This window comes from Natator depressus, chromosome 2 (assembly GCF_965152275.1).
Source record: "Natator depressus isolate rNatDep1 chromosome 2, rNatDep2.hap1, whole genome shotgun sequence".
In the NCBI taxonomy this organism is placed as follows: domain Eukaryota; kingdom Metazoa; phylum Chordata; order Testudines; family Cheloniidae; genus Natator; species Natator depressus.
This window is the reverse complement of record NC_134235.1, coordinates 23,880,333-23,905,621: the sequence shown is the minus strand read 5'-3', so window position 1 is coordinate 23,905,621 and position 25,289 is coordinate 23,880,333. Positions and strand designations below refer to the sequence as shown.

The window sequence follows — 25,289 nt, the reverse complement described above, 5'->3', positions numbered from 1 at the left end:
GGGAATCACTGAAGAATTTCAACAAAGATGAAGACACTTTTGAGTACTAATTAGTTTCCTTGTAATTGAAAAAAGACCCTGATAATTGTAACCAGCATCTATTGCAGCAGGAATTCTGCAGCATGGCTGATTTAACCTTTAGGTTAGCTCGGGGACTGAGTGCCAGATGAGACTTAGACCTTCAAGTAAAATTGATGGAGTACCCAATTTTACCAGCATTGATGAAAGGAAAGAGTGGGTGGCAAAGAGATCACAAAACAAGGATTTTACAGGTTTTGGGGATGGGTCTTGAACAGCGAGAACTGCACCCCTTTGAACAAGTAAGAAGGCAAACCAACAAATAGGAACGGCAGGGTGAAGGGGGCTCAGCTAGGCATTTAAGTTCAGTTGACCAAAATATGGGCTTGTCCACAAGGGAAGTTAATCTGAAATAAGGTGAGGTGTGAATTTGAAGCCCTATTGCTATTCTGGAATAACTCTGCTTGTGGATACTCTTATTCCAGAATGAGAGCATCCAGACAGGGAGATAATCCAGAATAGCTATGCCATTTTCCCCATGTAGACAAGCCCTAAGAAGAGAGACTGCCGTGCTCAGTCACTCAATCTTGACTGCATCTTAGAAGGAAGGTAGGTTGTCTTAAAGGGGGAGGTGGTTTGCACCCATTGTTATTAGACTCCCCTCCCCTCCCCATTTTTTATTTTAAAAAAAGCAGGTCAAGGTGGGTAAATGGCCAATATCTATTTGTGAATTTTGGACATTTATGGCGCCTACCTTACCCACTCTTCTTTTCAGACAGGTGCCCCAACCAGATCACCAGTAATCTTTATTCCCTCCCCCCAATATCTCCTCTTACTCCACGAGGATGTTCCTTCCAGGGGTCACAGAGCTGTGGGCCTTTGAAACAGAAGCATAGCAGCAGCAGGAGCCCTTCCTTTCTCATCATGACAATCACTTCCCAAAAGCATGAGGTCCCCATCTCTGACTCTAGCACTTCATGCATTATTGGCTGCTAGACTCGTATCAGAATGAGGACGAAAAGAGCAAAATGGAAGTCAGAATGACACCATAGGGGGCCTGAAAACACACAATTTGCCACAGTTACTATAGAAGTTAAGAGCTGGCTGCAAAAGCAGCAATGAACTTTTCACAGAAACATTTTGTCTACATTCTGAAGTTTCAATCAGCTCCAGTGGAAATAACTTGGAGAAACCAACAAACTTCTCCAAGCACTGATCCCGGACTAATGATCACAGATCCAGCATTTTGATTCTCGCACTGAGAAACAGGCCTACGGGCAAATGCCAAAGTGACTCAACGTAAAGAAGAACTTCCAAGTGTTACTCACAGGTTGTGATTTCCGTGATCAGCTCAGCTGAATTGTGGCAGCCCTGCACTATGTTCCTTGTCCACAGTGAGAGGTCTCTGCTAGTCTCTGTCCTGAAGAGATGGGTTTCAATCCCTTGCCTTGTACCGGTGCGCGTTGCAAAAGATAAATCCACCCCAGATTGTGGGGATCCCTTACCAGGACCTGAATGGACCAACCTGAAATTGGATTTAAAAACAAAATAAAATGCTTGCATTGCTTGACGCTGCTCAGACTGCTCGGAGTTTCATGTCGCACAGCTGTACGCAATGGAGTGAATTTAGTGCTGGCGAAAGGTTTGAGAGTAACAGCCTTGGAGACTGAAGGCTTCTGTTTATCCACACAACAGGTACAGAATCGGCAGAAGCAGGGCAAGAGGCCTTAACATGGACCTGCATATGGGAGAAAGAGTAACTCAGTTTCCAAGCCCACTCAGAGCTTGACGTCCCTGCTGAGGCTGCCAACAAGAGTGGCAAATAGTGTTAGATGTGGGGGATGGTTTTTGTGATGTGGACACATCTTCCAGGAACTGGACACAACACAACCAAGCAGCGCCAAAATCCTGGGTTTGGGGTTGTATATTATCCTAGTTCTCTCTCATTTGGACTAGAAATGATACTTGCTGAGCCCGATTTTCAAAACATTGAAAGCACAGGGCAGCAAGCACAAAGTCTGCCTCACAATTAAAGCAACTTCACATACAAAGGAGCAACACGATGTCTAAACGGTTGACAGGGTGTCTAAATATCCATCTGGGTGTACAAAACATTTAATTTGCATCAGGGATTGTGGCAATTGTGCATAAAAATTAGCTACACAATTATGCACCTGATTCTGGCCTTAATGCTTAAGCCCTAAACTGTATGCTTTGCTTCAGAGATATGAGTGCTAATTCAGATAACATTATATAGAGAGAAACCTCTTCCTTCCAGTGGCAAAATGTATCCCTGATAAAAACCTAAAAATCTGCAGCCTACCTTCACAATAAATAATGTTAGATAACGAGGTAACAGGCTCCTATAAAACATCAACTAAGGGCAGACACCTAGTACCATCTTGTATATATTTTTCCTTAAACAACTAAAGCGCAAATAATTTCAAATGCACCAGCTAACTGTAACCTTGAACTTTTCTCTTATATTTGTAGAACATAAAGAAAAATTGAAGCTACCTTTACTCCAGGACAACCAGCTGATATTCAGAGTGGCAAAGAGTCATCTAGCCCAAAAGCTAAATTTCAGAAAAAGCTATTTTAAGATAAAATTGACATCCAAATATCTCTTTTCTCCTTGAGATTATCCATATTTTTAAGGGGTGTGTTTATGTGCAGGAAGTTAGAGAAGTAATTCAAGGACATTGCAACAGTTCAATTGTAATGATGAATGCAGAGAAACATTTCACCATTTAAGGGTTAAACAATAAATCTCGGAGAGACTGATAAACTGAAACCAGGAAGATTCTTATAAAACTGACACCTGAAGAAAACAGGAATATAAATGTGTCTTTTTTTTAATCTCACCATATGTTAATGATAAATGTTATACACAGAGACAATATATAACAAAAGGCCACTGGTCCAATACCTGCAATGTAAGATAATCCCTAAATTTAAATATTAATTCCCAGCTAACGATTTATTTTGCACACCTTAAAAAAAGATTCCTTGTGCCTGACATCACAGAACGGTACTGTTTAATGAAGACAGTATTTTATAAAATAAAAAGGAAGTGAAGCAACAGGACTTTGGCATTGGAGAATCAGATGCCTCCATTCTGAAACACTGCCCCTTAGAGAGTACTGTACACAAAAGCTCATCTGAATAGATAAAATCACAAAGGCAAAGACATTATGCCTAGAGCAGGGAGATTTTTGAAAGACATAATGGGCCAGATCCTCAGTTGGTATAAACAACAGAGGTAGGCCAATTTATACGAGCTGAGGATCTGGCCCTCTCCTCCAGAAGTGCAATTTCTTTCCTGCCGGGATATAAAGTTTTCTAGGTTTGTCCATCTTTGACTTGATAGAAACTTTTCATGTATTTGTAGCTTCTGATCAATTTCCTTGATTTAAAAAAGACAAACCATGCGAAATTAAAGCAGGGCCAGGTTACTGTGTGCAGATCTGCCTCTGACCATGTGGCTGGGGAAATGTGCCTCTTCCACAGAGCTGTATGTGATCACAGTACCCCACTTCCATCCTGCAAGGCAGGCATGGCTTGAGGCATTAACTGCCACAGCCCCTTTCCGAGCTTTGGCACCCTCCCATCTTTTGCGGGAGATTCTGAGGACAGCTGATAGCACACCTCCCTGGCAGCCATGTGACTCGATGGAGGAAGAGGAAGAATCAGAGGCCTCCTGAGTCCCCAGTTTGTTCTGCAGGGCTCTCTCCCCCACTCCCAGTGGTACAATATGGTGAAAACTCTGCAAGGGCCATCTGGCCCTTGACTATCAGAGTGGAGGACTGGGAGTCAGTACTCCTGGGTATATTCCTGGTTCTGCTTCTAACTTCCTTGGGGAAATGACAGCATGCCTGGGTGACAAGATGGGTGAGGCAATATCTTTTGTTGGACCAACTTCTGTTAGTGAGAGATAAGCTTTCGAGCTTATACAGAGCTCTTCACAACAACACTGCATACAGCATGTCTGGGTCTCAGTTCCCCAATACACACAATGGGTATAGTAATCACTTTCACACTGCCCCAGTGACAAGCCATTTTTAGTAAGGAGGTTTGAGAGCCATAGATAGAGGATGTTTTACAATATCAACCTGTTGTTATAAAACAGTAAGTCACAAAGTACAGACTTAACATTACTGCCCATGAGAAATTGTACACTAGGAAACTATTTCAAAGTCCTCTGTTACATCCTTTCTGCTGTGGACAGAGTTCATTAACTGCTCTCCTAAGTATTTCCCAGCACTTGTCACACACTATGCCACTCAATTTGGAAACCACATACTCCGAGATAGTAAGTGCCTAAAACTAGTTCACCTCTACAGGAAAATGGCCTCACATGTTATTGATAACATCAGTAATACAGCAGGGCTAACATTACTGGTCCTACAATATGTTGACAGACACGAGCAGCATGTTGGACCTACCTAGTACCATAGCGTCACATCCAGTATGAACCATATTTATTCCCTACTTCCTTATCCACACCACTACCTTCTTACTTACTCTGAATACTAGAACTTTAGGTACATTATTTAAAATTCTGCTCATCATGGATGGCATCAATTGTACATCCAGTTAGAGATCAGGCTTTGCAAAGTCCTGCAGTAAGACATGAACTAGAGAGGTATTCAGCAGGGAGTTAATATTATGGGATATCATTACTTAGGTCTTTAAGTCTGAGACAAAGGACTCCCAAGTCTCCTTTTGGCCAATACTATTGCTGTTCATATGAAATATTGGCAACATCAGGCTACTGAAAAACCCGACAGCCATTAAAGAAAGCCAGCTAAACCAGTTCTTTTTGCGAAACCAAAGAGCATGTTATTTAGCTGCTCAAACTGGCTGATTGACGTAAAAATCAGTTCTTCATTTGAGGAGATACGCAAAACCACTTTGAGAGCTTGCCAACAGTCCTAATAACATTACGGAATGTCAGAATATTTACTAGCATGCACATATTTCACTATTCATATTAAAAAGAGGTCAGCTGACCGTTATTCAATGGTGGACACTACAAAGAACTCCAGAGATAGACTGGAAGCTAGTCATTAGCATAACCTTCAACTTTCAGCCAGTGCAGTCACCTGAAGGTTACTCAACAGGACAGACTTTCCAAGATATAAGATCCACCCAGTGGTTCTCAACCAGGGGTCCAAGGCCCTCTGGGGGGCCATGAGCAGGTTTCAGGGGGTCCGCCAAGCAGGGCAGCATTAGACTCGCTGGGGCCCAGGGCAGAAAGCCAAAGCCTCACTGCATGGGGCTGAAGCCCAGAGCCCTGCCACCCGGGGCTGAAGTTGAATCCTGAGCAATGTAGCTTTGGGGGGGCGGGAAGGGGAGTCCTGTGTTGTGGGGCCTGGGCAAATGTCCTGCTTGCTACGCATTAATGCCGGCCCTGGCTTTTATATGCAGAAAAACAGTTACTGTGGTCTGGTGGGCCGTGGAGTTTTTATGGCATGCTGGGGGGGGGGGGGGGCAAAAAGGAAAAGGTTGAGAACCCCTGAGATATAGTATATGTCTAAGAAGCACTGAGAGCTTCTAGAGCTTTTTCACCAGAACTCAGAGCAGCCGCCAGAGGGCATAAGAATGTTAGTAATTATAAACCAGTCTGCTCAGGAATAAGTTGATATGGGGTGTATTAGGAATAGACAGTTACTGTAAAATGCCCCGCTTTACATTCTGGAGAGAGCTGTAAACACAGATTAGTTTTTCAGTTTATCTGATTGCTCCCTCTTCTGTTTGTATTCTGTCTACCATCTCCATTTTTCAGTTGTTTACGTATGCACAGTAGCATGAGATGAGGAGTACAAACCAAGGTGTTGGTGCTGGGTGGGACTCTGTGGTCTGCATTTTACTTTAATGATATGAAAAGAATCTCAGGCATTTGTTGCAGCACAGAAAAATCTTCACAAATGACAGTGAAATTCTCATTGACACCCTGGGGAGTATTTTCAAAGCAGGTATTCAACTGCTCAGCTTAGGTTTATGTCAGTAGGCATTGATTTAAGTTCTTCATCAAGTGCAGTCATCAAGCAGCTCAGTCTAGCAGAAAGCTTTGAAAAAATTAATCATGTTAGTTACTCCTTTTCTCCACAGGACACTCCCCAGTTTGACTTCCCCCATGAGACTTGCTCTTGAACAGCTATGCCCTTTGGAAATCTGTCCCTCCCCGCTCACTCATCCTAGTTTTGTCCCTAATGTAACATCACTGGAAGACTCAAGATAAGATAATACTAAGCTTTCCGACCCTCCTAAAGGGAGAAAGCAATAAAAGTTTGAAAGAGCTCTCCACATTTTGGGTTGGTTGAAGGTTTTTCTAGTCATGTTGCAGAAATAAGAAAAGGAGTACTTGTGGCACCTTAGAGACTAACCAATTTATTTGAGCATGAGCTTTCGTGAGCTACAGCTCACTTCATCGGATGCATACTGTGGAAACTGCAGAAGACATTATATACACAGAGACCATGAAACAATACCTCCTCCCGCCCCACTCTCCTGCTGGTAATAGCTTATCTAAAGTGATCGTCAAGTTGGGCCATTTCCAGCACAAATCCAGGTTTTCTCACCCTCCGCCCCCCCTCCCCCCCCCACACACAAACTCACTCTCCTGCTGGTAACAGCCCATCCAAAGTGACCACTCTCTTCACAATGTGTATGATAATCAAGGTGGGCCATTTCCAGCACAAATACAGGTTTTCTCACCCCCACCCTTTCCCAAAAAACACACACACACAAACTCACTCTCCTGCTGGTAATACCTTATCCAAAGTGACCACTCTCCCTACAATGTGCATGATAATCAAGGTGGGCCATTGCCAGCACAAATACAGGTTTTCTCACCCCCCGCACCCCCATACACACACAAACTCACTCTCCTGCTGGCAATAGCTCATCCAAACTGACCACTCTCCCTACAATGTGCATGACAATCAAGGTGGGCCATTTCCAGCACAAATACAGGTTTTCTCACCCCCCCCCCCACACACAAACTCACTCTCCTGCTGGCAATAGCTCATCCAAACTGACCACTCTCCCTACAATGTGCATGACAATCAAGGTGGGCCATTTCCAGCATAAACCCAAGTTTAACCAGAACGTCTGGGGGGGGGGGGTAGGAAAAAACAAGGGGAAATAGGCTACCTTGCATAATGACTTAGCCACTCCCAGTCTCTATTTAAGCCTAAATTAATAGTATCCAATTTGCAAATGAATTCCAATTCAGCAGTTTCTCGCTGGAGTCTGGATTTGAAGTTTTTTTGTTGTAAGATAGCGACCTTCATGTCTGTGATTGCGTGACCAGAGAGATTGAAGTGTTCTCCGACTGGTTTATGAATGTTATAATTCTTGATGTCTGATTTGTGTCCATTTATTCTTTTACGTAGAGACTGTCCAGTTTGACCAATGTACACGGCAGAAGGGCATTGCTGGCACATGATGGCATATATCACATTGGTGGATGTGCAGGTGAACGAGCCTCTGATAGTGTGGCTGATGTTATTAGGCCCTGTGATGGTGTCCCCTGAATAGATATGTGGGCACAGTTGGCAACGGGCTTTGTTGCAAGGATAGGTTCCTGGGTTAGTGGTTCTGTTGTTTGGTATGTGGTTGTTGGTGAGTATTTGCTTCAGGTTGGGGGGCTGTCTGTAGGCAAGGACTGGCCTGTCTCCCAAGATTTGTGAGAGTGTTGGGTCATCCTTCAGGATAGGTTGTAGATCCTTAATAATGCGTTGGAGGGGTTTTAGTTGGGGGCTGAAGGTGACGGCTAGTGGCGTTCTGTTATTTTCTTTGTTAGGCCTGTCCTGTAGTAGGTGACTTCTGGGAACTCTTCTGGCTCTATCAATCTGTTTCTTCACTTCCGCAGGTGGGTACTGTAGTTGTAAGAATGCTTGATACAGATCTTGTAGGTGTTTGTCTCTGTCTGAGGGGTTGGAGCAAATGCGGTTGTATCGCAGAGCTTGGCTGTAGACGATGGATCGTGTGGTGTGGTCAGGGTGAAAGCTGGAGGCATGTAGGTAGGAATAGCGGTCAGTAGGTTTCCGGTATAGGGTGGTGTTTATGTGACCATTGTTTATTAGCACTGTAGTGTCCAGGAAGTGGATCTCTTGTGTGGACTGGACCAGGCTGAGGTTGATGGTGGGATGGAAATTGTTGAAATCATGGTGGAATTCCTCAAGGGCTTCTTTTCCATGGGTCCAGATGATGAAGATGTCATCAATATAGCGCAAGTAGAGTAGGGGCGTTAGGGGACGAGAGCTGAGGAAGCGTTGTTCTAAATCAGCCATAAAAATGTTGGCATTCTGCAGTTTCCAGAGTATGCATCCGATGAAGTGAGCTGTAGCTCACGAAAGCTCATGCTCAAATAAATTGGTTAGTCTCTAAGGTGCCACAAGTACTCCTTTTCTTTTTGCGAATACAGACTAACACAGCTGTTACTCTGAAACCTGTCACGTTGCAGAAATAGTGTTTGTGGAACTGGGGAGTACTCAAAACAGCTTGGTGCTCAGATAACAGTGTGGGGAACGTTAGAAATACCTAGATAAATTAAACATAATACACAGTAATTGTGATCATCAAATGTCTAAGCTGGGGCAGGGATAGCTCAGTGGTTTCAGCATTGGCCTGCTAAACCCAGGGTTCTGAGTTCAATGCTTGAGGGGGTCATTTAGGGATCTAGGGCAAAAACTGGGGATTGGTCCTACTTCAAGCAGGAGGTTGGACTAGATCAGTGGTTCTCAAAGCCGGTCTGCCGCTTATTCAGGGAAAGCCCCTGGCACGCCAGACCAGTTTGTTTACCTGCCGCGTCCGCAGGTTCAGCCGATTGCGGCTCCCACTGGCCATGGTTCGCCGCTCCAGGGGCTTTCCCTGAACAAGCGGCGGACCAGCTTTGAGAACCACTGGACTAGATGACCTCCTGAGGTCCCTTCCAACCCTGATATTCTATGATTCTATGATTAACTAACAACAAAAGCTATTTGATGATTTGTGTTCCAAAGCATCAAGAATGTTTCCAGACAAAGGCATTAACTACTAACCAAGTTAACACCATTTAGGACCCAGGATGTAGCTTTGCATTAGTTTTTTGGCATCATAATGTGTAGATGGTTAATATTAAATCAGAATCTGGGACTTAGCATTTTGTTCATGTCTACTATGATATGTAATGCAGTTTTATTGTAGGGTGGTTGTTTCTTTTAACTTCTACAGCACTTTACACACATTTAACATTGAATTTTTTAAGCTGCACACACTCCTGTGCTGTGGGTAAGTATTGTTATCCCTGTTGGACAAATGAGAGCAAACTGAAACACACATATTATGGCAAAAATGTCTCAGACTCAGCACCAAAATGCAGGAGCCCTAACTCCCAATCGCCTCTTGTAGTCCCAGAGTACAACGCCTCCCAAGTGTATCATTTAAACTTATCTCTATTATATATGAGCCATATTCCACACAAAGCTGGAAGTACAGACTGATGTTGTTCTTTAGGACTTATATGGATGCCTAACATTTATATGTTGAAATATTGAAAAAAAAATCAAATGTTAAATAAGAAAAAGAAAAAAAAGACAGATCCATGTAAACCTACTGGTGGCAAACTGACAAGCAAACAAGGACAGGCTGAAATTCTGCTACTACAGTGCAGTACAAATACTGTACCCCTTATCCTACCTCCAACTTCCTCTGCTCATTGCCTAAGGTAGATTGAACAGGACTCTGTACAATAGTATCTTCTACTGAACTTTTTCAGTGTTCAGCAGCATTTCAAATCTACTTTAGCTTAGCAAAAACGTTTTCCCAAGGACTCATAAAAAAGCAGAAAGATGGGAACAGCCAAGATTACAACATGCTGTCTGCAAACTTTCCAGGTGAAAAGTTATAAATTGCATCAGTCAATTCACAGAAGGGTATTAGAGAATGTGCCAGTGGGCAGGCTAATCACTAACAAATGTCTGAAAGTAGTAGTCAACATCAGCAGTAAACTGCATGCTTTAAAAAAAACACCAAGCCCCTCTCCCCCCCCCCCCACACACACTCTGTATGGCAGATAATCAAATTAGGAGTCCCACTGGGCTTTGAACAAAATACAAAAGTAACAGGATGTTTAAAAAAAAGACACCACAGTCAGTAGTAGACAGGGTTAATTGGTTCAAAAATACGTAGGACGTCCAAACTGTGAAAACCCGCCTACCCACAAACAGATCAGCAAAATGTGTGCTTCCAGGCATAATCTGCTCACATTCAGGGCTTCAGAAAGTGAAATCACATGGGTTCTGAAGGATTTTTTTTTTGCCCAGTTTCACTGTGTCATTGCACAAGTGTCTAGGTGCATTGTGTCATTGATTTTCCCTGTCTTCATTTTCTTAAGCATCAGGAATAGGACACTACTGTAGGCAGGATACTGAAGATGATCTACAGTGGTCTCACCAGGAACATCAGGCCCTGTATTCCTCTTTAAATACCCATTTGCACCTCTTTACTACCAGCTAAAGGTTTCTCATAAGCCTAGAAGCCGCTGCTTCCGTCATGAATAATGTAGCTGGAATCGATGTAACTTAGATCAATTTACTGCGGTGTCTACACCGCACTGGGTCGACAGAAAATGCTCTCTCATCGACTTACTTACTCCTCTCATTCTCGGTGGAGTACCAGAATCGACAGGAGAGCGCTCTGCCATTGATTTAGGAGGTCTTCACTAGACCCACTAATTCGACCCCCGATGCATCAGTCGCAGCAGCATGGGGATCCACGGTAAGTGTAGACATAGCCTATGTCCCAGCACAGTCAGGAGTCACTTTCATTTGTCCCTGACACACAGGCAATACTGTATCCATTGTAAATGGGGAGAGGGATAGAATTACAATGCACACACACACTTTAAAAGATCTGAGCTAACATTTTCCAAAGTGCCCAAGTGACTTAGGGCCCTAAATCCCATTTTCAATAGAGACTTAGTGCATGTCTACACATACAGCAGTACGGCTGCTGCGCATCTGGTGAAGACGCTCTATGCCAACAGGACAGAGCTCTTCCATCGGCATAACAAAATCACCCCTCCAAGTGGTGGTAGCTATGTAGGCTGGAGAAGCTGTACACACCAGCGCTTATGTTGGTGTAACTTATGTGATGTACATTATACCGACATAGGCTGTAGTGTAGACGTAGCCAGAGGCATCCAGGCTACCTCTCCCATTAAAATAAGTGGGATTTAGGTGCCTAAATACTTTGAAGATCTGGGCCCTTGGAGCCTATGGGTTTGTCTACTTTAACCGCAGCAAAGTGGGGTGGGAATCTAACCCACACCAGCCGTCTCTGGTCTGCGTGCATCCTGCTAATGTCCTTTAATGGCTCTTTACAGTAGCCTGATCTAGTCTTCTTTGAAATGGCACTAGCTCAAAGTGAGTTAATGAACTGTTAACATGTGTCAGAGTGCACAGAAACCGTTAACCACAGCAGACTAGGGCGGGGTAGATTCACACCCCAACTTGCTGCAGTCTAATAATTCAGGTTGACAAGCCCTAAGTCTCAGTGAAAGTGTATGGAACCAAAGCTCCTATGTCCCTACGTCAATACTGAAAATGGGACTTCGGTTCATTTGAAATTTTTACCCAGTCCGAGTTGTTTAAAAACGGCTTAAAACATTATTCCAAGTGCACTTATTGTCCAAGCATTTAGGGCAGGGGTTCTCAAACTGGGGGGTCAGGACCCCTCAGGGGATCGCGAGCTTATTACATGGGGGGGGGTCACGAGCTGTCAGCTTTCACCCCAAGCCCCACTTTGCCTTCAGCATTTATAGTGGTGTTCAATATATAAAAAAGTGTTTTTAATTTAAAAAGGGGGTCACACTCAGAGGCTTGCTGTGCAGAAGTGGTCAGCAGTACAAAAGTTTGAGAACCACTGATTTAGGGTCCAATCCAACTCCCCACTTAAATCAGTGGAAAGATTCCCATTGACTTCACTGGGGGATGGATGTGGCCACTGAAGAGCTTTAGTTTGTTTGTTTTGGGGCCAAAGAGGGTGCAAAAAAGGCCAACTTCTCCCTCAAAAGCCTGAAGGTTAGAAGAAAAATAAGAGATGTGTGGGGAAGTACTAAAGAAATATGGCAAATACAATCTTGCCATTTAACCTGTCTTTAGGGGTGAAATCAGTGTTGTGTGCGAGGTACAGAATTGAGAGTCCAAGAGACTAATGTGTTTCTTTTATTCCCTCTGCAGGCATGGCATGGGCAGCAGCAGCGAATGTGTCCCTTCACTGTCCTGCCAACACGCCTCCACGCGCCTGTGGTTAATCTTACTCCCTAGCTAGGTGGACTGTTCTGGCTGCCCTTCTTGATTTAGCTGAACAATGTGGTCTGTGTAGCTCACAGCACATAACATCTCAAAGCAGCAACACTTATACAACCGTGTCTCCAGTCTCTGCTCCCAGGGCAAGGATTTCGCACTCTGTGTATGTTGTACCAATAAATTAAAAACCAGCAGGATCTTATTAAAGGGAAAAAGGCAAAATACCACATTTATTGTGAATACAGAAAGAATCATAGTAAGCAGTTAGTTACAGCTGTAACATTCCATTCAATCTCATCTTTATTCACTCATTCATTCATACAAACACACACACACACACACACAGGTTCTGCAAGGTTGTTATCATAGTAAGCAGTTAGTTATAGCTGTAACATTCCATTCAATCTCATCTTTATTCACTCATTCATTCATACAAACACACACACACACACACACAGGTTCTGCAAGGTTGTTATTATAGTAAGCAGTTAGTTATAGCTGTAACATTCCATTCAATCTCATCTTTATTCACTCATTCATTCATACAAACACACACACACACACACAGAGGTTCTGCAAGGTTGTCATCATAGTTACCAGCCTTAGAGTTGCTCATGCCAAGCCACTGGCCAGGTGGCCTGGACATGAGGAGGGAGCAGGGCCTTGTCAGATGCTCATCTGATGCTCCTGGAAGTTGGTTTGCAGAATCAGACCCCAAAGTTCTCACTTTTTAGAGTCTCTTTTTATAGGAATTTCTTCCTAGGCCAGTCTGTGGGAATTGCTTCATCATGCTGTTGCTGAATCAATCAGCAGATGGCACATTCCTGACGGCTCCGTGCTGCTAGATGTTATCTTGTTCTTTGGTTCTCCCATTCTTGAGGCTGTTGGGTGGATTCCAGTCTGCCCTCCGGGGGTCCTCTGGTTATTTCCACTTGACGCCTTCTTCAGCCGATGGACACTGGATTCTTAGGCTGGCACCTCCCTGATCATTCAGTTATTATCCACACCAAGCATCCATCCACATACATCCTCTATCTCTATTTTAATCACAATTGTTAATACAACAAAAGGGCGGGGAGTCTCTGGGTGCTGTGTCTGTTGTTAGAGTATTGCTTTGAGTCTCTCTCTGTGAATTGCTTTGAGAACAGACTCTGTCTTAGAATGTACTAACGCAATTAGCAGCTTGCAAGTTTCACATACAGAGGGAGAGAAACAGTACCAAAAACCAAGAGACCTCTTAATTAGTAATACCCTGGAATTTAAACTATGGGGAATCAAACTCATTTGTGATTTTAATACAGAACTTCTTTAATATGATCCAACATAATCCCCCTTTTGACACTAAGATTTATAATCGTCAGTGTCACTTTCTATGTAGCCAATTCAAGAGAAGGTACTGTGAGGCAATTTGAGTTTGTGATTCCAATTCATGCCACATACATGATCCTAGTGATGTATCTTTACTACAAGGTTCTGGGGCAACAGGCAAGGTGAGGCACACCCACTTTTGAGGAGTCCATTCGGTACAACCTCTAGTGTCCAATAGCTTCCCTCCCTCCCCAGCCCACTGGCTCGAGGTCCAGGGTAGCCAGAAGGATCCCATGTGTAATATGGGGAGTGGGCTAACCTTCAATACCTTTGCCTCCAGGGACTGTTGGTGTGCAATTTTGACAACAATTTCTCCCATTAACAAGTCTGGTTTTACAATACTGGAAACATATTGAATCCATTCATATTGATAAGTGTCAAACAATGATCTCTTTCTTTGTTTTAACAAATGCATCAAACCCTTAATATTTCCCAATATGACCCAGAACATTTTGTGTTCCAAAGTAGCTCGTGCAAGTATCTGCATTTCAGTGCATCCCAGAGCTATGGCTGTGTAGTTTCCTATTTCTAATATTTTTTTTTTAAATGGATAAGCCATGTGGTGGTAGTAAGCCATTACTAAAGATTCCATTGGCCTTGTAGGTTACCCAGACCAATTTGGACCAAGTCTACATTGGCATGTACTTGTTTTTGTATCAGGCTGTCCTGTAGCTGGGACAGAAAGCTTAATTTATTTTTAAGTTCCTGCAGGTCTTCAGTATCTTTTTTTTTTTTTTTTTTTTTTTTTTTAAACACACAACAGTGCTAGCAACAAGACAAAACACAAGACAAAACATAGAACACAAAACACAATTTCTATTGTGACAGTAGATTCATGGTATTGGGTTACTTTTCAGCTGGCATCAGCTTTTCCTGATTTTTCTGAAAGACAAAAAGAACATGTTTCTACCCCTTTTTGGGGTGGCAGATTATTGCTTAAAATATTTCTTTTACAAATACCCTTGCTGATTGCAGGCAAAACAGAGGAATTGCCCCCGTATTTTCCTGTTTTTGTTCTATAGGCAGGCCAGGTTTCAATGGCTTTTATCTTTTAAGGGTTATGGGGAAATTATCCCACTGTTTAGTCATTAAATCCCTGAGTTTTCCTTCTTATACAGAAGACCAAGTTTATAATGTTTTTCCTGCTGTGTTAAGCTTTAAGTTTTATTTACAGGTAATAACTGAGAAGCATCATTACCATACGACCTTAAAGGGTTTTTCCAAAAATCATACACACTATATGTTGTTACAGGGATACTTATTATCATTAAATTTATTAAAATTATCTTGTTATCCCATGTCTTTTATTTAGACAATTTGTTTGCTGACCAGGTGTGTCCTTTATCTGCAGCTCCTTTGTGCTGCTAGTTCTTTCCTTCCTTTATCATTTAGGTAATTTGCATTTTCACAGACACTTCCTGCTTTTGGATTTAAAGCCATCAGCAGCTCAGAGACTCTATCTTAAAAGGGACACAATCAACTTTCACCAGAGTTTTGATTACTTTTAACTTCTGCTTCCAAACACACAGCAATCTGAAAAAGAAAACCCAACCTATTGTGGCTCCCTTTGGAGCCCTAATAGCATTTTAATTAAGTAGCATGGTACGTTTGCATTTCTTTTGCCCCTTCTACAATATACCCTGCGCATGTTCTGGGGCAAATGCACATTCCTTCCATAGTTTAACTTCTATAACATTATCCATATCAATTTTTACATAAGGTGTAACTATTTCTTTTTTTTTGCTTACAGAGTTTTCATGTACCTTTATCAAAGTGACAGTCTGATTACTCAGAGCCATTTTAAGACTCAGTGTTTCTAACATTGCTTCTTTTTGTTTTGTGCACCTCACCCCTGCTGTTGCTTCAGAGGGCCACTGTCTTTTTTAAATTTCGTATTTATTTATTTTTTTTCATCTGCTATTTTGTTACAAAATCAAACAAACAGACAAAAACCAACCAACCAAACAAAAATAATCCAATTTTTTTTCTATTCTCCAGATTTTGACTGCCCTGCTGCAGCCACAACTTAAAAACATTTTAAATTTTGTAAAGCATTGAGTTACCTTTTAAGGGTTAAATGCCAAATCCCAAAGCCAAACAGCACTAATTACCTGTGTCTAGCAAAAAGGTCTGTCAGTTTTGCAACTTTGAATTAAAGAGTCAAATGGATTTTTAGTGGCATTATTTAAAACAAAAACAAAACCAACTGGTCCTTAGAACTTTACATATTTACACACACACAGATAGATACATACACATTTTCTTTTCTTTAACATCCCTTCCACGTTGCTCTGTTTTTTTACATCTTACATTCCCTTTATACATTTGAGGCAGTTAAGTTCCAATAGAACCCCCTTATGTTCTTTTAGCAAATTTGACTAAATTGTCCAGTCAAATGATTTTAATCAGTTTCTTTTGCCTGGCTAATTTACAGACATTCCTTTGGAAAAGGGCCCATTTTTCCCTCAGAATGGCTGCAAAGAAACCAAGAATGCTCTTTCTCTAACACTTTTTTTTTTTCCTTTTTAACATTTTCACAAAGTTTAGCTGCTTAATTCCCTCCAGCCTCTGCAGAGTTAACTTTTTTTTTTTTTACTCTTTCTCTTTGTAATTATGCCTGGGGGTGCCATACATAGGACCTTCTCCCCCTTTACCTGCCTCCCTCCAGCCTCTGCAGAATTAACTTTTTCACTCTTTTTGTATTCCTGGAGTGCCTCTTTCACTATTTTCAGCTGGCTTTGGGTATTTGTAGCCAGCACCTTCCAATTGTCTGCTCCCTTTTCCGTTTGTGCCTTTTCCTCTTTACATGAAGACAAGCGGAGGGAAGAATCCTTACATGCCTCCCACAACAACCAAATTGCTGCTGCATCTCTTTTGGCAGTACTAGAAGGTTTGTATATGAGGATATACTGAGCCAATCTATCCTCTAGGTCCGAAATAGTGCAGAGATCAGCTAGGGCTTGTTTAGTCCAAGGACTGTGCCCAAATTTTTGAAGGTTTTGTTTAAAAGGTGTAATTTCTTTAACAAAAGGTGAGGTTGGAGTTCCTTCTGACTCCATTCCTCCCTCTGGTACTGGCTTACCCTGTTTTCTTTTAAACATCTTAACATGGATATTTCAATCTCTTTGTCACTGCTGGTATTACTTAGCAAGTGACACAGCCTAGATTCTGAAATCATAGCTTAATCTATGCGTTTTTCCCCTGCTACCTTCCCGGAGGCCAGCAGGTCCCCTGCTACCTTCCCGGAGGCCAGCAGGTCTGGTTAACCTATTTCTCCCTGCTACCTTCTCGGAGGCCAGCCGGTCCGGTTAACCTGTTCTTCCCTGCTACCTTCTTGGAGGCCAGCAGGTCCCCTGCTACCTTCTCGGAGGCCAGCAGGTCTGGTTTAATCTGTTTTCCCTGCTACCTTCTCGGAGGCCAGCAGGTCTAGTTTAATCTGTTCTTCCCTGCTACCTTCTCGGAGGCCAGCAGGTCCCCTGCTACCTTCTCGGAGGCCAGCAGGTCTGGTTTAATCTGTTTTTCCTGCTACCTTCTCGGAGGCCAGCAGGTCCCCTGCTACCTTCTCGGAGGCCAGCAGGTCTGGTTTAATCTGTTTTTCCTGCTACCTTCTCGGAGGCCAGCAGGTCCCCTGCTACCTTCTCGGAGGCCAGCAGGTCTGGTTAACCTAATAGAAATGCCTAGCTCACTAGAGCTGGCGGTGTGCACACCAATATTTACAATAACTGAGGTTTTTTACCAATATTCCCCCTTTCGCAATTCTCCACCAAAATGTTGTACCAATAAATTAAAAACCAGCAGGATCTTATTAAAGGGAAAAAGGCAAAATACCACATTTATTGTGAATACAGAAAGAATCATAGTAAGCAGTTAGTTACAGCTGTAACATTCCATTCAATCTCATCTTTATTCACTCATTCATTCATACAAACACACACACACACACACACAGGTTCTGCAAGGTTGTTATCATAGTAAGCAGTTAGTTATAGCTGTAACATTCCATTCAATCTCATCTTTATTCACTCATTCATTCATACAAACACACACACACACACACACAGGTTCTGCAAGGTTGTTATTATAGTAAGCAGTTAGTTATAGCTGTAACATTCCATTCAATCTCATCTTTATTCACTCATTCATTCATACAAACACACACACACACACACAGAGGTTCTGCAAGGTTGTCATCATAGTTACCAGCCTTAGAGTTGCTCATGCCAAGCCACTGGCCAGGTGGCCTGGACATGAGGAGGGAGCAGGGCCTTGTCAGATGCTCATCTGATGCTCCTGGAAGTTGGTTTGCAGAATCAGACCCCAAAGTTCTCACTTTTTAGAGTCTCTTTTTATAGGAATTTCTTCCTAGGCCAGTCTGTGGGAATTGCTTCATCATGCTGTTGCTGAATCAATCAGCAGATGGCACATTCCTGACGGCTCCGTGCTGCTAGATGTTATCTTGTTCTTTGGTTCTCCCATTCTTGAGGCTGTTGGGTGGATTCCAGTCTGCCCTCCGGGGGTCCTCTGGTTATTTCCACTTGACGCCTTCTTCAGCCGATGGACACTGGATTCTTAGGCTGGCACCTCCCTGATCATTCAGTTATTATCCACACCAAGCATCCATCCACATACATCCTCTATCTCTATTTTAATCACAATTGTTAATACAACAAAAGGGCGGGGAGTCTCTGGGTGCTGTGTCTGTTGTTAGAGTATTGCTTTGAGTCTCTCTCTGTGAATTGCTTTGAGAACAGACTCTGTCTTAGAATGTACTAACGCAATTAGCAGCTTGCAAGTTTCACATACAGAGGGAGAGAAACAGTACCAAAAACCAAGAGACCTCTTAATTAGTAATACCCTGGAATTTAAACTATGGGGAATCAAACTCATTTGTGATTTTAATACAGAACTTCTTTAATATGATCCAACATGTATCCTGCACAACGCGCTACTGTAATACCTACATGTTGGTACAATATGTATCCCCCAGACAAAGAAGAGAAAGAGAGAGAGACTCTCTATCCAGTATGTGTCTTGTATTGCTTGAGTTTTTTAAAACCCCATCTGCAGTACAAGTCATTATTAGTGTTATTTCATTTAATGCAAGCTCCTTTATCCCTCATTGTGTATGTTTTCAGAAAGTTCTATCAAGGAACATGGGTACAGATTAATTTCTTCTCCCGCCCCCATTTAAAGCTTCCTCAGGTTAGCATTTGCCCATTCCAGGACTCATCCCCCACTGGGTCACAACATTCTGCCACCTCCTCAGCACAGAAAGATGTTGCAATGGGACGAGACGATCCATCATCCTGGCATTGGCCCAGCTACCCGATACAATGTTACAGCCTCGGGATGCACTACCACCCGCTGCTGCAATGTCGCGGAGTAGACACGGTATCAGAGTCTGGTGACGGAATGTCAGCACGTCCCGCAGTTCTGACACACCCTTCTGCTGCAACATCCTACCTAGCTTTAAACAGGGAATCTTGAACGTGAGCTGTTGGCCTCTTATTGGATTTGCTGGAGGCACACAATAAGCTTGTCAGTATGTTGTAAAGCACAGTGTGGTCACCTTACCTTACAACAACACTGTGTGAACAGGAATGAATAAGTTACTTCTCTTTGACTATGTCTGAAAGTTCCCAAGGGTCTAGATACTTTGGGGTGAAATAACTTCTAGTATCCTTGGCCTTTTGAGTAAATTTTGATTTATTTTTCAGTGAATTATTCAACAACAAAATCTTAGATCGTTAGGCAACAAAACTCAGTTGAGTAAAGCAAACGAGTGAGAGCTAAAAGGAACTAGTGAGCTTGCCGCGAGTGATACCGCTTGTGGCTACTTGGCACCAGTCCCACTGAATGGAACGGCACTGGGAAATAATCTGACTTGGAGTCAGACCAGGGAAATGAGAGCAGCAACTCCTTCTCAAGCCCTGAGACTGTTCTAGCAGACAAATACGATTAGAATTAGCATCAAAAGCCATAGATGACTCTCAGTGTAAGGAACAAATGTGGGCAGATCTTTCCATAGTGCAGGATCCCGCACACATGCTCGTAAATAAAAATGACGTCAGTGTGTCTGACAGCTGTATGTCTGACGGTGTCAACTCAGGATTTAATTGCACTATACTGACCCAAGCCAGTATTTCTCTCTGGGGTCTATTGGGAGTCAGATCCATGAGAGAAGCAGGAAGTCCATAACACAGTTGGAAAATACTTTAACTGGACTCTGTAGGAAAAACATGAGGGTACGATGCGTGCACTTCCTGTGCTCTACATGTTTGCTTGGCAATGATTTCGCATATGATGCCTATGAGTGAAAATATTTTTGGGGTGGCACTGCACTTTAGTTTTTGTCTAAAGTAAATATACTGTAGATCACTACAAGGACACTAGTTTGGTTAAGAAACATGCTGTAGTCTTTGCTTTTCTGTTGTGTTTCTTTCTCCATGTTATGGACACAGACACACAGAGGATGGTGAGGAGACCACACGCCTCTCCAGGTCTAAGCGTCAGTTTCTCCGGGCAAAACACACCTATTCACATTATTTTGGATCTGTCAGATGGGTTATTTGATTCATTATTGAAAAGAATGGAAAATGGTACTACAGCATTATTTGCAAAGCATTTTCACTCACACAGGTGAGTCTGGGAACATTTCAATACCTTCCAATGGATTATCTTGATGTACATACTCATGGGACAAAAAATTTGTGATTTTGGGTGACTCAGTAATTGGGGATCCAACTTGACACATATCAAATGGGCCTGATTTTCAGAGGGCAGATGCTCAGCAGTTTCAGAAAATTAGGTCCTGTTAAATTGCCTCACATTGGGCACCCAAAATCACTAGTCACTACTGAAAAGTCTTGCCCAGTTTGTCTATCTCAGTAATGGCCACATAAAAGCATTTTGTTAAATCAATATTTAAGCATGGAGTCCAACCAGTGTTATTCATTTGTTTGACTTGATTAGTTATGGGGAGCATTCTGGCACTCCAACACACTCCACCAGTTAAAGCATTTCAGTACCTACCCATCTCTTTTGGACAGAGCTTGGGTATTACTAGAGATGGGCAGGTACGGTATCTGGTGTTGAAATACTATGGTGATGGGAACCCTAGACATACCTTAGAAAGATAGATAGATTAGATTATGAGAACAAAGAGTTCACTGAATTAGAAAAAGCTGTAAATAAGCCACTTAGAACAGGAACGCTAGCTGAAAGTAAAACATTCCAAAAATGTGCATGACTCCTGGTGATAGGTGAGCTTCCAAAAAGCTCAGCTGTAGAAACACTACTGGGTGTCATGGTTCCAACCCTGAGTAGTAATGTACTACACTGACTTCCTGGTAGGTTTAGCATGGATAAGCATTCAGAAGTGCAGATGCTTATTTCAAGCCCTTGGGTCTGCAAATTTGATTGGAAATCTCACGGAAACAGGCTCTGCCATGAGATTTCCAGAATTTCTGTTTCAATTCTCGGCTCACAGTATTGCAGGAATAATCTTTCTTGTGATATTTTGGCAATTCCAGTCTTGGACAGAATTTGGAAGTGGGGGAGAGAAGGACACATAAACTGAGTATTTCAAGACCTTAACAAAAAGTTTGGTTCTAAAAACATGACATTTTATGTGTGATGTACGTGAGTATCTCTTTTCTTACCAGGTTTACCCACTCCAAATAACGACTGAAGTGCCTGCAATAAAATATAAAACTACCTGGTAGCTAGCAGAGGGTAAGTATGTAGAGGGCTGAACCAAGCTTCTTTCATTCGTGGCATGCTGTCATATATTAAAAGGTCCTTCTCCGTCAGTACAACCAGTGCTGGCTTCCAGTGCTTCTCATTCTCTCCTGGCACCTGGAAAAGAACACAGTTTCAATGAAATAATGAGTGAGGAAGAGAAGAGGGACAGGCTAGCAGCCTGCAACTACAGAGCCTGTCAATGTGAGCAAGTAGGATTTGGACTGAAAAAATTAATGAAGAAACAAGTTTTACTACTACAGGTCTCTGGAACGATTCTGCCTCCTGAATAATATCCTAAATTTATGACTAGAAGCAGCAAAAATGGATTAAAGCACAAGCAGATCGATGAACATCTGTCATTGTCATTAGTACTAAAACTTCCAAACCTGCTGTATCCTTTGCTCACTATGGGCTGTTACATATGTGAAATAAGCAGGGGAAAACTGAGACAGAGCCGGCTCTGTTATTTATATTTGATCTTTAAGAACCTATGAGGTCCGTTGTCCTTGAATAGGCAACGAGAATCAATGCAAAGCATACACCCAGGCCGCTGCCCAGAAACAACTCTAAAATAGTGACATGGGGTGGTGGGGGAGAGGAATAACCTGATGATCTCTCTCTAATTTCTATGATTAATGATTCTTGGCATGGTCCTGCACTCAACTTACCACTGGGCTGAAATCCTGGCTCTATTGAAATCAATGGCAAAAAAATCCATTGACTTCGATGGAGCTAGAATTTCACCTCTGGTGTTGTACTTACTATCATGCACTCATTGTAGTAGTAGGTTACTTTTCAGGTTATACTCCTGGGAGAATTCTGTGCCGCTGGAATGGGTTACCTAGGGAGGCTGCAGAATCAGCGTCATTGGAGGTTTTTAAGAACAGGTTAGACAAACACCTGTCATGGATGGTCTAGGTTTACTTCATCCTGCTTCAGTGCAGGGGTCAGGACTAGATGACCTCTTAAAGGTCCCTTCAAACCCTACATGTCTATCATTCTTCCTGAAACAACATGAACAAAAACATGTTTTGGTTTTACATTGAGAAAAAAATCTCTCAAAAACAGTGAATTTGATTTCATGTTATGTTCAAACTGGACAAAAAGAGTGACTATTACTAAGGCTGCGAGTTTGTCATGGAAGTCACGGATTCTGTGGTTTTCCATGACCTCAGTCACTTCTGCAGTGGCTGGTGCACCTGGCCTGGAAGCAGATCAGGCAGCCCCTGCACCAGTCGCACCAGCTGCTGCTGGGGCAGTCTTGGGCCACCGTGCCCCCCACCCCCAGCAGTAGCAGGAATTTCGGTGTGGGAGGGGGTTGGGGCAAGGGACGGGATGAGGCGGGCTCTGGGTGGCGCTTACCTCGGGGGCCTCCCCGGAAGCAGCAACATCCCCCTCACTCAGTGGATGCAGTGTGCAGAGCTGCCTAACCACGCCTCTGCCTAGGAGCTGAGCGAGGGGGATGTCACCACTCCCGGGGAGGTGCGGAGCCGGGTAGGGAGCCTGCCGGCTGTGCCAACCCCCCCACCCCAGCACCACTGGGGGTCCTAGGCTGCCCACTGCTACCCACCCCCCACCCTCCCAGCAGTAGGAGGGGTCCTGGCCTGCGCGCTCCAGGCCAATGCTCCCCCGTCCCCGCCCCCAGCAACTGTGGTGCTCCCACCTGAGCACCTGCGGTGCCCCCAGGGCACCACCCATGAGCATGTGCGGTGCCCCTAGGTCATCCTTCCTCCCAGGATTTAATCTGGGGTGTATAGTAGAAGTCATGGACAGGTCACAGACTGTGAACTTTTGTTTACTGCCTGTGACCTGTCCATGACTTTTACTAAAAATACCTGTGACTAAAACAAAGCCTTAACTATTACCCCCCCAAAGTGGCAGTAAATCCACCTCCTTCTTCCTCCAACTTTCCATTTAATAATTCTCCTCTTTTCTGCTGCCAACAGCGTGGACAGTTATGGCATAGCTACCTGTTACCACCTACCCAAACACACACCTACGTGAACATAGATTCTACATGAAAATATTTTTAAAATAATTCACTTTGGAGAAGAACAGTTCATCATTTTCTGTGTTGTAATTTTAGAGGCAATTCTCTTCAAAACACAGCTACATGTTTTAAAAGATCTCCCCCTGAAATTCACAGCCTGTAATGTAGGGTCATGTACGCGTATATCTCCTTGGTGGTGTCTGATCTGATGTTGGTAATTGTTGTCCCTTGTGGTTCCCACTCCCCCCCAAAAAGCACCTAAAAAGAAACAATATTATTATTGCTAATAGAAATTCTCCTTTAGCCCAAGTGGTAGTGATCTGTGATTCTGGAGCACGTTTTGCATTTTACTTCAGCAGTCAATGAGTTCTGTGTCCCCTGAGGACTGTTCTCTCTCTATTTGTGCAGTCCTGGCTTCAAAACATTTTCACAAGCATCAGTTTAAACAAACAGAATCAGAACCAGATATGGGCTTGAACCAGAGCATTGATCCGAACTGCCTCCAAGTGAGAGGAAGTTCGGATGTGGTTCTAAAGTTTGTATACGATGGATATGAATTGAAACATCAGAAACCAAAACCACTTGAATGGTAGAAAAATCTGAAACCAAATTTTGAAACTTGGGAACATCTCTATAGCTTGATTAAAGAACCATGTTTTATTGTACTAGGTTACATAATTAAATCTACTAGGGTTAAAATATGGGGCCTGAGTCTCATTCCTATTATTATTATTTGTATTACCGTAGTGCATAGGACTTGTAGTCATGGACCAGGATCCCACCGTGCCAGGTACTGTACAAACACATGGGCTGTAACAATGGAGAGGACATGCAACGAGCAGCCGTGTTCGTGCCCTCACTGATATTTGACAGCATGGGAAGGGGAATCAGATTCAGAACCAAGTTTAAACCTGAGTATCTTTATAGACTAAACAGGACCCAATTAAACATCCTCAAGCTTTAGGGAAGTTCAAGTCATAGAATCATAGACTTTAAGGTCAGAAGAGGCCATTATGATCGTCTAGTTTGACCTCCTGCACAACGCAGGCCACAGAATCTCACCCACCCACTCCTGTAACAAACCCCTGATCTATGTCTGAGCTATTGAAGTCCTCAAATCATGGTTTAAAGATTTCAAGGTGCAGAGAATCCTCCAGCAAGGGACCCATGCCCCACGCTGCAGAGGAAGGTGGAAAACACCCAGGGCCTCTGCTAATCTGCCCTGGAGGAAAATTCCTTCCTGACCCCAAATATGGCGATCAGCTCAACCCTGAGCATGTGGGCAAGACTCACCAGCCAGACACCCAGGAAAGAATTTGCTGTAGTAACTCAGATCCCACCCCATCTAACATTTCATCATAGGCCATTGGGCATACTTACAGCTAATAGTCAAAGATCAATTAATTGCCAAAATTAGGCTATCCCATCATACCATCCCCTCCATAAACTTATCAAGCTTAGTCTTGAAGCCAGATGTCTTTTGCCCCCACTGCTCCCCTTGGAAGGCTGTTCCAGAACTTCACTCCTTTGATGGTTAGAAACCTTCGTCTAATTTCAAGTCTAAACTTCCTGATGGCCAGTTTATATCCATTTGTTCTTGTGTCCACATTGGTACTGAGCTTAAATAATTCTTCTTCCTCCGTGGTATTTATCCCTCTGATATATTTATAGATAGCAATCATATCTCCTCTCAGCCTTCTTTTGGTTAGGCTAAACAAGCAAAGCTCTTTGAGTCTCCTAAGACAGGTTTTCTAAGTCTACTTCTAAGATGGCTCCAAACCAGAACACCAGGCCCCAAATCTCTCGAACTCTGCATAAGTTTGCATTTCAAACTCAAGTGTTGCTTAGACCCACTCTAAAATACAAGAGGT

At 43.1% G+C, this 25,289-nt stretch overlaps 1 protein-coding gene across 1 annotated transcript in view; it reads right to left on the bottom strand.

Annotated features, from left to right (window-relative positions):
• Positions 1 to 25,289, bottom strand: part of SNTB1 (syntrophin beta 1) — a 181,080-nt gene that overhangs the window by 10,066 nt on the left and 145,725 nt on the right. Inside the window, exons 4-5 of the mRNA XM_074943902.1 lie at positions 21,403 to 21,542; positions 1,347 to 1,543 (exon numbers count right to left, since the gene is read on the bottom strand). Coding sequence (XP_074800003.1) covers positions 1,347 to 1,543; positions 21,403 to 21,542 — 337 coding nt within the window. The remainder of the gene's footprint in view (positions 1 to 1,346; positions 1,544 to 21,402; positions 21,543 to 25,289) is intronic.